Source organism: Vigna angularis, chromosome 11 (genome assembly GCF_016808095.1).
Source record: "Vigna angularis cultivar LongXiaoDou No.4 chromosome 11, ASM1680809v1, whole genome shotgun sequence".
In the NCBI taxonomy this organism is placed as follows: domain Eukaryota; kingdom Viridiplantae; phylum Streptophyta; class Magnoliopsida; order Fabales; family Fabaceae; genus Vigna; species Vigna angularis.
The window spans coordinates 22,199,093-22,214,957 of NC_068980.1; the positions used below are offsets into that span (position 1 = coordinate 22,199,093).

The 15,865-nt window shown below is 33.0% G+C and overlaps 1 protein-coding gene across 1 annotated transcript; it reads right to left on the bottom strand.

The window, feature by feature from the left end:
- Positions 1 to 8,538: 8,538 nt before the first annotated feature.
- LOC108334376 (uncharacterized) lies at positions 8,539 to 14,980 on the bottom strand. The gene is made up of 22 exons (XM_017570186.2): positions 14,533 to 14,980; positions 13,975 to 14,167; positions 13,433 to 13,512; positions 13,136 to 13,222; positions 12,998 to 13,048; positions 12,785 to 12,902; positions 12,414 to 12,470; positions 12,237 to 12,301; positions 11,938 to 12,021; positions 11,803 to 11,853; positions 11,654 to 11,716; positions 11,401 to 11,447; positions 11,178 to 11,247; positions 10,995 to 11,057; positions 10,761 to 10,850; positions 10,618 to 10,656; positions 10,274 to 10,501; positions 10,099 to 10,184; positions 9,883 to 9,931; positions 9,719 to 9,799; positions 9,529 to 9,622; positions 8,539 to 9,155 (listed from the first exon to the last, which is right to left on the bottom strand). Exons 2-22 carry the CDS (start codon positions 14,090 to 14,092, stop codon positions 8,968 to 8,970), a joined length of 1,809 nt encoding a protein of 602 aa, XP_017425675.1. The 5' UTR covers positions 14,093 to 14,167; positions 14,533 to 14,980; the 3' UTR covers positions 8,539 to 8,967.
- Between the last annotated feature and the right edge of the window lie 885 nt (positions 14,981 to 15,865).

Below are 15,865 nucleotides of genomic sequence, written 5' to 3' on the forward strand. Positions count from 1 at the left end.
ATATAACTACAAATACCTTGACATTGTGGGCACAATTGTGGCTGTGGACCTTTTCCTTAAAGGTTTGCACTCTATACCAAAAAGAGTTCAATTAACCATGTATTCACTCAAGGATTTCCCAATCCAAAAAGAGAAATGCCATAAACATCACTACATTCTTTGTTACTTGTCTTTCTCACTCAAGGATTTCCAAAAGAAATGTTAATAAATATAAAAACATTCTTTGTTACTTTCTTTAAAGGCCTCTACACTCTCCACTTTATGTTAACAATCAAGTCCATGCTGCTATAAAGACCAGCATAAAATTCACTTAAAGACAAGGTTTTGAATTGTGATTGCATTCATTGTCACAGTTTCGTTGTTGGGATCCTTACCATTGCAGAACACTATCAGATACGTGAATATGAGATCACGAAAACTTTGACATTGTGGCTTTTTCTTTAAGTATTTGCAGTCTATACTTAAAAGAGTTCAATTTCTACATTATTGACCAATTAAAACTCCTGTAGGTACAATTTCAAAATAGTTATGATAAAAGTCAACCAACTTATAATACATAACAATATGATTGAATGACAATATGTGTTACACTTTCAATGTTAAACTATTTATTCTACTAAAAATGCATGTAAAATAGTTTATTGTCAATTACGTGTACACTACACAGCTCCAATTTATGACACCCAAATAATTAATTCAAAATCTAAAATACAAGTAAATTAAACCAAAGCCAACAACGCCATTATACACAAAACTTAGGCAAAGTCTATTGTGCATTTTCATATTGTCATGTAATCAGAATTTTAATTTTCAATCCTTAGTGAGCAGCTTTTGCTAGGTAAAAAATAAGGAAAACGTTTCTTCAACAACAGATTTTTTACAACAATTTGACAACAACACGTGTCATACTGTCATTGGTTGTTTTTATTAAATTTTGTTTAAAGATTCATTTTGTTTTGGAGGGCATTTTTGGAATAATCTTTAGAAACCTTTTGGCGCTTTTCAATTTCTAAAACCTGACCCTGCCAAACTCTCTTTCCTCCTTTTCAAAACTCTCTTTCCCCCTTTTTGAAACTCTCTTTCCCCCCTTTTGAAACTTTCTCTCCCCCTTCACCGAAAGATCCTTCAAAACTCTCTCTCCGTCATTGAAGTTCCTTCCTTTGAAACTCTCTCCGCTATTGAAGTGGTGTTTCCGTCCACCGTTATTCGTCCGTCGCTTGGGTCCACCAGTGTCTTTGGAGGAAGTCGTCTCTCTTTCTCTCTCTCTACGCCTTCGTGGGTCTTCCATTCACATAGGACTCACCAAACTTGAAATTGCTTGTTATGGACACCTTAAACCATGGCCAACATGGGGGATCAATCCATAAAAACTTGAAAACACAGTCGTCAGGACTGTTGGGGAGTGCTTCAGCCATGTCTAGGTAGCATTCCTCAACTTTTGGTACAAAATGTGATTTTTCCACTGTAATCGATTACAAGTGCATCATTCCTGTGTCAATGGTGTAGAACCTTACCTCTCGACCTATAAACACCCTTTGTGGGTCTTCCATCCACATAGGACTCACCAAAGTTGAAATTGCTTGTTGTGGACGCCTTAAACCATGCCCAACAGGGGGGATCAATCCACAAAACTTTGAAAACACAATCGTCAGGACTGCTGGGGAGTGCTTCAGCCATGTTTGGGTAGCACTCCTCAACTTTTGGTACACAAGGGGATTTTTCCATTTTACAAGTGCATCATTCATGTGTCAATGGTGCAGGACTTCACCTTTCAACCTATAAACACCCTTAGTGGGTCTTCCATCCACATAGGACTCACCAAATTTGAAATTGCTTGTTATGGACACCTTAAACCATGGTCAACATGGGGATCAATCCATAAAAACTTGAAAACACAGTAGTCAGGACTGCTGGGGAGTGCTTCAGCCATGTCTGGGTAGCACTCCTCAACTTTTGGTACAAAAGGTGATTTTTCCACTGGTAATCGATTACAGGGTCCCTCTAATCGATTACAAGTGCATCATTTCTCCATCGAACTCCAAATGACTTGATTCTTGTTTTGTTGGAATCTAGACTCAAAGAGCTTTCCAACAAAACAAGAATCAACTCATTTGGAGTTCGATGGAGAAAGTTATGAGCAAAACAACCAGCAAAGGTCAGAGGTCGTAGAAATATATAAAATGTTAACTTTAAGGAATTAACTGCACCTACTTAGGTGCCCAAAAATTATAAATTAGTAGTCATTGGAAAGATATTTGAGTCTACTTTCTAATAAAAAAAGAATCACATCATTTGGAGGTCTGTGGAAAAAGTTATGATTAAAATAGTCAGCAAAGGTCAAAGTTGACAGCATGGGTTATGCACCCAACATCTTCCCCTCAAGGGTGAGTCCCTTCCACATAGGTACACTCCCCCTCCAACGGAAGCATTCCCAACCAACCACAATCACGAGTAACCCTTTCCAACCGCCATTAATCTTAACGGAACTCGCTTACCTGAATACCCTTTGCTTTGAAGACTTTCGGTATCGGCTCTGATACCAGAGTTGGGTCTATCGAGGAGGAGGTTCCCTGTGAGTTACACAAACATCAATAACATCTGAGTCAACTATATAAGGGATCGACACCACTCTTTATCCAAAACCTTAAAGCAATGGATTAATGGGTCTTTCATCTTTATATACTGCTCTACTTTCTCATTTCTATCCAATGTGGGACTTAGACTCACACTTGGATTCCCAACATTCCTAATACCATAAGTCTATCATAATTCCATGTGCCTCTCATGTTTGCACCTATTTACGAATGAATTGCATGGTTTCCTCCACTTTTCACTCATGGACCCACACATCAACCCCACATGCATTCAAAAAAATATTTCAATAATCAAATCGTATAAAACACATAATAAGGTTAGCTCCCCTTACCTTTAATCCAACAAAGAGTTCTAGGTCTTCTAAGCTCTCCTAACAACTTGGCTCCAAGTCTTCTTCCTTGGCAGAAAATAATATTCTTCCCTCAAATCTCTCAACTATTATATGATTTTCTATCTCTTTTTTATGATGGCTAGGATTTCTATTTTAACATAATATAAATAGGAAGCATACCTGACCCTTTTAGATTTATTTTTTTGAAATCTTTATAAAAGTCCATTATTTTCATAATATATTAAAATAAATGTACATTTATTCTAATTGATTATCATAAATCTATAAATAATATATTCTATAAAATTCTAACTCACCTATTTTTCTAAATTAAATTATACAAAACCTTCTAATTAAATTATCAAAACCACACACATGCTAACTTTTATAACCATTATAGCAAGTATATAATAGAATAACAAAACATGCCATAAATATATATTGTAGCGAGATAATTATCCTAACATATATCCTTTTTTTTCGGGTATAAAAACTAAGTATTTATAGAAACTAGATTTAATATCAAAATTTATAAATGTTTATTTTCATACACTAATATTTAAACACTATAACACCACTAAATATAATTATTCATTTATATATTATAACTACGTATAAGTGTGAAATTATATTATACATAACATATATAATATTACTATAACATAACTAATTAAGATATATAATTAATTATTATTGTACTCTAATTTTATTTCAAACACATAACTACCACCTTATAACAATGAACTCTAACATTTTGTGCTAAACTTCACTTCTATTTAACATATTATTATTTATTATAATAAATATAATTTACGTCTAAACGAATTTTCTAGATATCTTATTTTTCCCGGGTTATGCTTGAACATGGCTATGTTGTTTGTTGTTGGTTGAAATGTTTGTATTTCTTTTTTTTTTTGCTTTGAGTTGAGTTGTGTGTTACTAGTTATGTTGTTGTATTTGTTGTCGAGCTGTGTTTATTAGTTGTTATGTTATGTTTGAATATGGTTGTGTTGTTTGTTGTGGTTGAGCTACTTGTTTCTATGATGGCTCGTTGGTTCGGTTAGTGCTGGGAGACAAGTTTGTTTGTTGGCGTGTCAGTTCAGTTGTTGCTAGAAGACGTGATTGTGTGTTGGTTCTTCGGTTTAGTTGGTGTTAGGAGGCGCATTTGGTTGCTATGTCTTATTTTCGTAACTTGTAAAATCAAGTTTTATTCCTTTCGCTATTGAAAGGTGTTAAGACAAGATTGTCTATAAGACTGAACAGTCTAAACGTCCTCATACGTTTTGAAGTTTAACAAACAGCAATAAACGAAATGAGCATATGATAGTGTTATCATTAGAAAAGAAATACAACTAAAATATAAGTGGTTTATGAAAAAGCTTTGTGAAATCTAAATACCTTAAAGATTTAATAAACACACTAGTACATGAACAGACACACACCACTAAAGGGTTTCCCTATTTAATGCGTCAATGAGAGTATTGTTGAATACATCTAGTGTTATACATTGCTAAATATCGAAATAACTTAAAAAAGCGTTTACATAGGTTAGACAATACCATGTGTCAAAACGATCTCCTTCATCCAAAAACGATGAAGTCTTCATCAACTACTCAGTATCTTAGTTAAAAGCTTAAACGATCAAATCATGCCTAAACTATAGAAAACGGGAAAAGCACTTTATTGTTCTGAACATTCATTAAATGCCATTAAATGCACAATGTTTAAAAGCAACAAAAGTGTTAAGAAAAAGGACATATTTACCTGCATGCATATCTACTATATTTTGTGCGGATTACCTATGTCAAGTATCCACCTAAAGATATATCCTTTTGTTTTGCGCATATATCCTTTAGACGATTCATGTTGTAAAGCATGTTTCACTTGATAGATTTTTACGCTTATTGCTTTACAAGATTTACTTAGACATTTTTATACTCATCACTTTGGGAATGTATATATATTTTTAAGCACAGTGTCTTGACAAGTGTATGTAGGCTTCTCCTACTGATTAGATGCTTCTTCTTAAGAATATGTCATGTCATTTTAACCTATCTCTTTTTTTATTTGATATTTAAATGCTTCGTGTAGCCTTAGATATAACCTTGATTTTTACTCTGATTTGACTTGGCGCTCAGATGCATCTAATCTTTAGATGTTTTTCTCTCTAACTTATTTTTCTAGTTAAGCGAGCCTCTAAATGGTTCATTTTATGGATGCTTAGATGATTTTATGGTGTCCATTATCTAGTGTTCAGATGCTCTTTTATGACCACTCGAGAATGTGATTTTATTATATGCATTATATATCTATGTTCTTTCCTTTTTCTTAGACATTTGATTACTCAAGATTATTTCATTTAATGTTGTTTGTTAAACTTCAAAACTAGAGATGTTTTAGATGATTTAGTCTCTCTAGACAATCTTGTCTCAACACAATGAAGAGTTAATGGATGAAATAATAATCCACAAGCAGATGTATCTTTACTGGGACTCACTAGTAGGAAGCATGACTCATAGTGAAGCTCAACAAATGAATTATTTTTCTCCAGTTGATCTGACTAGGATTATATGTCATATTACAATTAGTGAAAAAGAATCTAATTAGTTGTGGACCCATTATCCCACTTAGTAAATAACTTTCACATTACTCTATTATTTCTTTAGTCTTGTACTTACTTTGCATATAGTCTTGTCATCTTACTATATTCGGATTCCAAGTTGTATTTAATGTGTTTTGGGATTCAAATTATGAAAGTTTGAAGTTCATAGCTAAGTTTGGAATTTGAATTTGTGTGTATGGGTCTCTCTGTAAAAGGGAGACTCCCCTCAAAGATATAAGTTGTTGAATAAAGAGATACTATCTCTTCCTCACACAAATGCAAGTATGCTCTACATTCGCCTCTTTTGAGGATCAGAAAGCATCTGACTTCTAAACCATTTATGATAATAATCTCGTTTTGTAAGGATTGGAAATAACTATAAATAAAGATTTGGTGTCACTTTCATAGAGAAGACAACCTTCACAATAAGCTTTTTCTTTTTTCAGCAAGTCCAGTTAAAATAATAGAAAATTGAAATAAAATTATGATCTTCTCATACCTTTCGGCTTCATGTTTCTTCAAAATTAATATAATTGGACTTCTACAATATCTGTTGGCAAAAACAACATATCCATAAAAAGTAGAAGTAATCGGTTCTGAGTAAAAGAATTGCCTAAACCTACCTTCTGTTTTTAATCAAAATAGAAAAAAATTGTTTAAATTTTGAAATACTAGTTTTGTTGACCCTTCATAATCATCAAATTCATATAAACAAAACAAATAAAATTAACCTTGACAAAAATTATAGTTTAATATAACAAAAATTACGTTTTTTTTCTTATAGTTTAATATAACAAAAATTATGTTTTTTTTTTCTTATAGTTTGATATAACAAAAACAAGGTCAATAAAAATTATTATTTTTTGTTGTGGAAGAAGTTCCACCAATACTAAAGTAAAATTCTATGGTGTTGGAAGCAAACATCACCTAAACTTCACAAGATGAACTCTTGATTAAAAAGTATTTGCCAGACAGATGAGTTTTTTTTTTTTATAAAAAAAAAGTATTTAATTGTTTGAAAAATACGTAAAAATGTCATATTTAAAAGTAGAAAATGTTACAATAACTATTTTTTTATATATAAACTTATGTATGAGATGACTATGACATCTTAGTTAGAAGTGAGATATTGAAACACATCAATCATTTTGTAACCATGTGAAAAAATATTATTAAAAGAATAATTATTTAAAAAGTTAAATTAATATCTTTTACTAGATGACAATGTAAAATTATTTTAGAAAAAAAAATGAAAGTTTACGAAAATATTAATCTTGGTTACAAAACTTGGATGAATACTTTTAAGTAAGTTATATCATTATAATTATATATAATTATATATGTTTTCATTCACAGCCATTCATGTTTAAAAAGGATCAAATCCAGTGCCTCTCAAACTAACCACTTGTTAGTAGTTTTAAAATATTTTTAAATTAGCTTAATTGATAAACAGATTTTCATTCAACACGTTTAATTTTGTTTCATTAAAAAAACGTGTATAATGTTGGTTGAAGAGATATTATGATCATTGACTAAAAAAGTTAAGAAAAGTAAAGTTTCTTTTTGAATAGTTAATTGCAAAGGAAAATCCGTTGATTTAGTTTTACATAAAGTTGAAAAGACATGGAGTGCAAAATAAGACAAACAATAATCACTGCATTAAAATAAGTTATCTCACTTTTAGGAATCCAACAAACTAAATTTACTTGATTAATGCTAATTAGAATTTTCTGTATAAACAATAAAAAATTTACTCCAGGGAATAAAAATATTCTATTCAAAAGTGTGACACCCAATTGTTGAAATTTGTTGCTTTCCTTCTACAGTGTATGTTTTGGACGATAATAGCTACAAATTCATGTGAATGAAGGATTATAATTGTAAAGTCTGACACCAGATTCTGAAAAATAATATTTATTTTTGTCCTACTCACTTACACATTCACATGATGAAATATGATCAGAGAATAGTTTTACAAATAAGAAAACAAATAACATGGCATTTCTGCTGTTGGCCAATTATCACATGACATTCAAATATCCAATAAAGAACCTGCATGAGTCTATGTTCAACGTATGACAATTTTACATTATTCATGATGGTCATGGTGATACTTTATTTGTTCAGAATCTCTCACCACAGCACCTTTTGATGTTCAGAACAGTGGTACTAGTGGTTGAAGTTTGAAACCTAGTGATGTAGGAATTCTGATGGGTCCAATGTCTTCAGTAGAAAACAGTTTTTGGAAATTGTGCAGTCTATTAGCAGCACGCATGGACCTGGTTTCCTAGAAAGAATCATCCTCATTTGCCAATTATTCAGACAAAAAAGATGTTATAATTCAACAGACATGTGTAATTCATATGTTTTGCAGTGTGATTCCAAAAGGGGACATTTGTTTTATATTTTTCTGTACATAAAACTGTGCAGCACCTCCAATCCTCCTCACTGTAACCTTAAATTACACATTTCTCATAAAAGTTACTGTTTTTTTTAATATCTTCTTTTATCTTTTTTTTTTTCATTTATCATGTTTGAAATCTAAACATGCAGACACATTTTTGGTCCTGTTAAAGAAACATTGATACAGAGAAAATGATTGTATATCACAAATTAGATAGACTTTTAATAGAAAAAAAGTAAAACATTCAATTTCTCTTGTCTATATTAAAGTAGACTAGTAGAGTTTCATTTCTTTGAGTTCATGAAGTAAATTTGAGTCATTGTATATTAATTTTTATGGAAAAAAACTACTGAACAGTCCTTCATTTACTTTTATTTTAATGATCTTGCAAGGAAACGTTAATGTTTGCTTTACCAGAACTTTATCAATGGTCTAGAACTTCATCAATTGATTTATATTCAAGAAACAGAAGTAGCATTACTCAGAATTTTATACAATCCCCTCTATTTCTCTTTCTGTGGCATTATATTTCTCTCTTAATTACATGATGTGCTGTGAGTTGTTGCATAAATAACATATCTGAACAAATAAAAAGGATCAAATAAATTACACCAAACAAAATTCAACTTCAATGTTTATCATAACATAGAGTTTACATTAATAATGGGCACTCAAAAGAAAACACTCAGTTGAAAGTAATCTTACACCTTCAGCCTGTATACTAAGATGAAAAATCCTAAACAGCACTTAAAAGCCACCAAAGCCCAAATATTTGGCCTGATTAAGTGAAGTCTGGGCCAATATCTGACCAATGAGTGATAGCAATGGTGGCTGCAACTGCCACACCATAGCACAACCGCACTAGGAAATACAAAAGCTGTTAGACTCAAAAATTGCTTCATGCTTAAGACAAGTCCCTAACTAAAAGACCTATCCACTCACTAACTGTACAAGCCACCGAGGACAAGAAAGAACGCCCTTGGATATTTTAGTTATACCATGATTATTAGCATGCACCAAACACTGACTTCAGGACTAACAACTACCATCCACATACACACTATTGCCATTGGTATATACACCATTCAATGAACCATTTGGTGCTTTGAAGCCCTTTACACTTTGGTGTGCTTTCAGTTTTGGTGAGTGTCTATTATACGTAGCTAACTTGGAGTAACCATTTGGCACCTTCTTCCTTGGCTCACTTGCTGCTGCAATTAGTCCTGTTTTGTCAATGAAGCAGCAACATCATTTAGTTTATATAAAGAACGTAACTGTTATGGATACAAGGGTATTTACTCTTCCATAGATTCCAAACATGATGCTTCACGTAAAAAATTAAATGAACTACAGCTTTTCAACAATCTATGTTAAACATACAAACAAAAATTTGATTCATTCTGATGGTGCTGATGTAAAAAGTCTCAACCAATGCAGTAAACCAAGTACAGTTCAACCCTCATAAGACAGACATGTGAAAAACACTAACAGGATTCCCAACCAAAATTTGAAAAAGCAGAATCAATAGCTCATTACATCGATTTGTACATTTGAACTGGAAAAAAAGATGGGAAATGACTCAAGAAAGTAAAGTACCTGAGAAGAGTGGAGAAGGTTTTCCAGGTCTAGACTTGAACTCAGGGTGAAACTGAACGCCAATATAAAAAGGATGGCTAGGCAATTCAACTATCTGCACTCATGCAGATAATTTCCAGAATTACAATTATTAGTTTTGCACAAATCTTAATATCCACACCATTATACACAATTTCAACTAAAGACTCACTTCCATGCGCCTCCCAGTTTCATCTTTGCCTACAAAAGACAGACCAGCAGTCTCTAGCTGTGATACCATGTCAGGATTAACCTGTACAGCATAACAATCATTTTTAGTGCCTGTCATTTCCTCTTCAGCCATAAAGAAAGTTTCCGTTTACAAACACAATTTACCTCATATCTATGTCTGTGTCGCTCATCAATAAAGCTTACATTGCCATACCTATAAAGAATTCCAAATTCCATAATCACATGTATGAAATATCAATATATAATTGAGATTTAGAAGTTAGCATTTTGAATTAATACTTTTACAAGGGGCGTGTTAAAATTTTCAATAAAATAAAACCAAGTACAGAAACCACATTCAGTTTGGTTCTAAATTCTCACAATTTTGCAGATTTGCTATCAGCAACTTCAAAGTAGGTTCTTCTTGAACCAAGCCGCATAGTTGCCCCCATATGAGTCTTTGAGCCCTATCCATAAAATACAAACCAGATTAACTAGGTTTTCAAAAGGAACGATGTTATCAACATATGCAGCGCATATATATAAGAGAATATACTTCTGGCATAAATATGACACAAGGGGTCTTGGTTTCAGGATTAAATTCTGTGCTAGTGGCATCATGCAGACCAAGAACAGATCGTGCATACTCAATGACAGCAATTTGCATCCCCAAGCAAATGCCCAGAAATGGAACATTATGTTCTCGAGCATACTTAGCAGCAAGAATTTTCCCTTGCACTCCTCTATCACCGAAACCTCCTGGAACTAGAACACCATCAGCGCCCTGCAGAATAAGTCCAATTACAGAAAACCAATAAATAATATATGATTTTAACATATATATCGATATTAAAGATCTGAAAATGGAATAAATATGTTTAGTCTAAATAGTAGGAATACCTTTAAAAGATTCCATGCAGCTTTATATGCCTCAGGATCCTGCAGCAATATATTTAATCAATCATCAGAGGGTTGCATAAAAGCAAAACCAAAACCAAAAGGCCAACTAACATAAGTAATGCAGTAGATAGATCAGTAATCACCTCTTTATAAGTAGCTTCTTCAAGATCCCCGGCCGGAACCCAGTCTACGTTGAGTTTTCGGTTGCGAGCAACAGAAGCGTGTAAAAGTGCCTTCACAAAATAAGAAGTACATTAGCTTATGGAATACCAGGGTTCAGTTTAACAATTATGTTTCAGTATGCATATTGAATAAAAAAGTTGTAGAGATTACAAAAGGAGGAAATTTTTATGTATAAAATACAAGGGTTCAGTTACCTTCAGAACAGAAAGATATGCATCTGAAAGGCCAGTGTATTTTCCCACCATTGCAATTCTAACCTGAGGCACGTAACAATGGTTGTAAGCTCCACATTGGCCACTATTAAGATAAATAAATATCTATGCACATGATTTCTCTTTTTCTTTAGATGATTCATATTTGAGATGTCTGACACTCACAGTTTCATCACATCTGTCATAAATTTTTGTCCTTGCAGTCCACTCCTTCAAATTAGGCTCTGCTGCAACACTGTAAATGATAAAGGAATTAGTTTAAAGACACAAACACTTTAACTAACAGCTAATACATAACCACATTTTTAGAAAACCATAATGGATTAGGAATCTTTATGGGGAAATGGAGGGGGTTAACACCATAAAAGCATAAGTTTGTATAACCAACCCTAGCAAGTTTAATGCTTTCAGGATCGCCTCATGTGCCTTCTGGTCCTATTTGTAAAGATAAATTCAAAGGAAAAAGTTTAGGATCTTGCATGAACTTAAACCATTTAAAATGCAAAAGTATGAAATTCAACTTTAACAAAAAAAACTATCAAAACCATAAAATTAACAAATTAAACTGCATAAATATGGTTCCAGCAGTCCTGGAAAAGGGTCACAGAGAAGAGTTTCAAGAAGATTATAGAATTACTTACTTTCAATAGCAGAGGAATATGCCAAATGTTTGGAACATCATGGAGAGTAAGGATGTTTGACAGCTGCATATACAAAAGCTTGTCTTAAGAATACATGCAAGCGTTTCGTGAAAGAAAAATGCAAGTTGTCATAGCTAATTTCTTATTACCGGCACATGACAAAATTGAGCAAGTTTTGCCTTGACATTATCATCAAGTTCCTGGTAAAAGGACAATACAAACAGATTTTTTTAATCATTATTACATGGACCACAGAATAAAAAATAACAAGAGAAGAAACACACCTTCGAACTGCGACACGCAAGAAGATTAGGGGTCAAACCTAATCCTCTAAGTTGACGAACACTGTGCTGAGTTGGCTTTGTTTTCTACAGATTAGAAAAATTCAAATAAGTGTTGATCATATCACTTGAATGTTTCAGCAACAATATTCCATTAAATTTACTTAGGACCAAAAAATAGAAACTCTGAAATTTCAATTTTACACTCTACTTGAATGTTTTATTTCACATTTATTTCTAATAAAAAAATACATTAAAAATGCTCCACTGCCAAAATGTTGCCAAAATGTTTAACACTATACCGGTTCACCAACAACATGAAGGATAGGAACCAAGCTGACATGAACCAAGCAGAAGTTGCCAGGGCCTACACAAAAGGAGATAAAAGTTAGCAAGACTGATTTCGTGAAGCATGCCAATAATCAAATTAAGATATATGAATCGATAGAGTATGAGATTTGAAGCATGACAAGCATTACCTACACGGTATGAAAACTGGCCAAGTGCTTCAATAAAAGGCATTGACTCAATATCCCCTGCATGAAAGAAAAGTCATTCTAAATTAGTTGCTTTAAAATATAGCCGATCCCACCACCAAGTGAAAAGAAACTTGGTGGTTGTCTTAGAATATAGTTCTAGAGTTTTCACAGTACGGAAAATATGAATATGAATATTATTTTCTCCCACTGTTTGCTAAGTATAAGTCATTTTCAATTTTTAGTTTTCAACTTCCACCTAACCCATGATCTTTAGAATTAAATATGGGAAAAAATTGAATGGATATAGAAATATAATATTGAAAAAGTTCTATCTTAATATTGATTGAAAGTTTCCTCTGACTATTATTTACCTATAGTTCCACCCAATTCAATGACACAAACATCAGCTGGCCCTTCTTTCCCGTCAACTGGTATCTTTGCCACACGTTCTATCCATTCTTGGATAGCATCTGTTATGTGTGGAACTACCTAAAAATAAAGCAAAAAACAAAAATGAAAACCAAGGCACCAACAACAATTACAAATAGCTTCAAAGAGGAAGAAGAATCAGAGATTAAGTATACCTGTACGGTCTTTCCAAGATAATCTCCTCTTCTCTCCTTCTCAATAACAGACTATAAACATCCAAAACAAAACAATTAGAAACATCTGGCTCACCTCTTCAAAAGTAAAGAAGAAACCCTTTAAAGCAGTGCACTTACCTGATAAATTTTTCCAGTAGTGATGTTATTGTCGCGAGTTAATTTAATGTCCAAAAATCGTTCATAGTTCCCAAGATCAAGGTCAACCTTCCACAAACAAAAAAAAATGAAAATGGCAATCTAAAACTTCATTGCTACGACTCAGAAAGTTTTAACTTGCACTTATGAAATAAAATGAGAAAATGAAAAGAGCAGGGGAAAGTTTAACATAACATACAACCTCAACCTTCCATTGAATTTAGAAGGAAAGAAAAAATCTAATGACTGTCATCTTGTAGAAAATTTTCATTTGCTTACCTCACCACCATCATCTAAGACGAAAACCTCCCCATGCTCGAAAGGAGACATTGTTCCCGCATCAGTGTTCAAGTAGGGGTCTGTAAATGATGGAAAAATTAAAACAAAGGTAAAAATAGCGAAAATAACATTCACTACTTTACATAACATGATAATAAAAGCAAACAGGTTTTTAATTATTTATAGGAGGGAAGAGAAACACTGCACAAAATTGAATTTACTTTCTTTAAAAATACAAAAGAAGAAAACACTGAGGAGAAAGAAACACAATGCAGGAGAATCAAGAGTCCTCCAAAAACAAGAGAATAAAAATATCAAATAAGTGGCTTTGTAAACCAAAAAAAATAAACCCCCTTTTTCTTCAAGAAAACCATTTCCATTCAAATAGAACCTCAAGTAGTCCAAGGAACCGGACGAAGTTGGCCATTCAGCAAGCCAATCAAACTTATGATAGTAAAAAACACAAACTGCATTCTGTTCCCGAATTAGAAAGAAGGGTAGAGAGCTTTGAATCCAAGGGAGAATAAGAACGAGAAAAATACCAATCTTGATAGAGGTAACTCTAAGACCACAGGCCTTGAGGATCAGGCCAATACTGCTGGCAGTGACTCCTTTCCCAAGTCCACTCACAACACCACCAGTCACCAACACATACTTCATTTTTACCACCCTTTAAGTTGGTCAGTGAAACTAGTACTCTGCTGCTTGTCCAATGCACAAAGCCAGAACAAACCCCTGAAAATGAGCACTATGAGAAGACAACAACCACCAAAACACAACCTAGGACCATAAAAACAGACACATACAACTGTAGTTCCAATAATACCACTACCCAAGTACAACCACCACTACTTATACTGAGAACCACTAACCCCTTTTAGCCCTCTGATAAAACTAAGAATGATGACAACAACAGTACAAGAAAGAAACAATGCAAGAGTGGCGGTTTCTAGTAAGTGGGGTGGTTCGGATAAGATAGCTAGATAGGTAATATGACATTACTACTACATACATAGATATCATAAGCAAAGGAAAATGGGAAAAAATAGAAAAAGGTGGGAACTTTGAAGAACCCCACAAGGGAGAGAATAATGAGGAACCTTGTTCACAATGACGGGGTTTACAAGGTTCTTCCTTTCACTGCTTTTCTGGGAACCAACCCCCTTTTGGCCCCAAAGCCTTTCTCTTTATAGCCCCCCAACAAAGAGAGGGAAACACCCTCTTGCTGCCTCTAAAAACGGCTCAATCAACCCACAAATGGGACAATAGTTGGAGGGGTTGTGTAGTTAGGATAGTTATGTGTCTAATTATGTGTGTATGACACAAAATGGGAGGAAAAACAAAGGGTATAAGGTTAGGACTTTGATCAAGATGAAGAAGATGCTTTTTGGGTTGCCTCTACGGTTAACAAGCATCAAAATGTACCCTCTTCTCTCTCCCTCTCTCTTTCTCTCTCTATGTCTCCTGTTCTTGGTGTTCTTGTTACAGGCGGCGGGTGAACGTGGAAGATGGCTTCACCTTCCAACTTTAAAAAGAAGCAAAATCCATGCCCCAAAAGAAAAAAAACAAAAAGAAAAATATAAATATAAATATTGAAAATTTACTCCTCCTTTATTGGTTGGTTAAAGGGATTAGGTAAATAAAATAAAATATATAAAAAATAAGGGATCTTTCATTTTTGTTTTTGACGCAATAAAAATCAACCAAGAATTAGGAAAAGGGTGGTAGTTAGTTGCGATGTTGCGGAGAAAAAATTGTGTCAGGGAGACCGTACTATAATTTCTTGGAATCGGTCCCTGCATTTCAGCAATAGAGATACAGATTGTTCATCATAATTAAAAAAAATTACCCATATCTAGAAAATTTATAACTTTTCGGTATGTTGTAAAAATAGTAAATACCTTTATCAGAATTAATTACTTTCTTTTAACCTAACTCCTCTTCTTTATCAGTAACATAACTCCCACTAGTGTAGTAAATGTTATTTTTTTCGATAATATATATAATATATATATATATATATATATATTAAAGGATGGAGGTGACAATTAGACAGCTTAGGAATGGGTTTGACTATATCCAAAATTAAAATCTTACTCGATCCATTAAAGTTGGAAAAATCTAAATCATTGTCTATCTTGTTTCAAGAGAATTGTTTTAGTTACATAAAATTTTAAATATTTGTTATTATGTCACAATTTTAATTTGGTTAATTATTCATTTATTGTTTATATGAACTTTATCTTTTGACCCATATATTTAAAATTATCCATTTTACTTCCTTAAAATACCATTTCAACTTCTTTTAGTCTTTAGACATACCCTTTTTTTTTTATTTCCTTCCATCTAAAGTCATGAAAAGACAAAGATTTAAAAAAGTATATATGAAGAGTGAAATGAAAATGAAACGAAACTTATTTCTTAAATGGGTAC

Coding starts and splice junctions, on each gene's coding strand:
- LOC108334376 (XM_017570186.2), bottom strand. CDS start 14,092: ATGAAGTATGTGTTGGTGACTGGTGGTGTTGTGAGTGGACTTGGGAAA. Junction 11,717..11,802: donor CTCAATTTTGTCATGTGCCG/GTAATAAGAAAT, acceptor TTGTATATGCAG/CTGTCAAACATCCTTACTCT. Junction 11,448..11,653: donor ATATTCCTCTGCTATTGAAA/GTAAGTAATTCT, acceptor CTTTACAAATAG/GACCAGAAGGCACATGAGGC.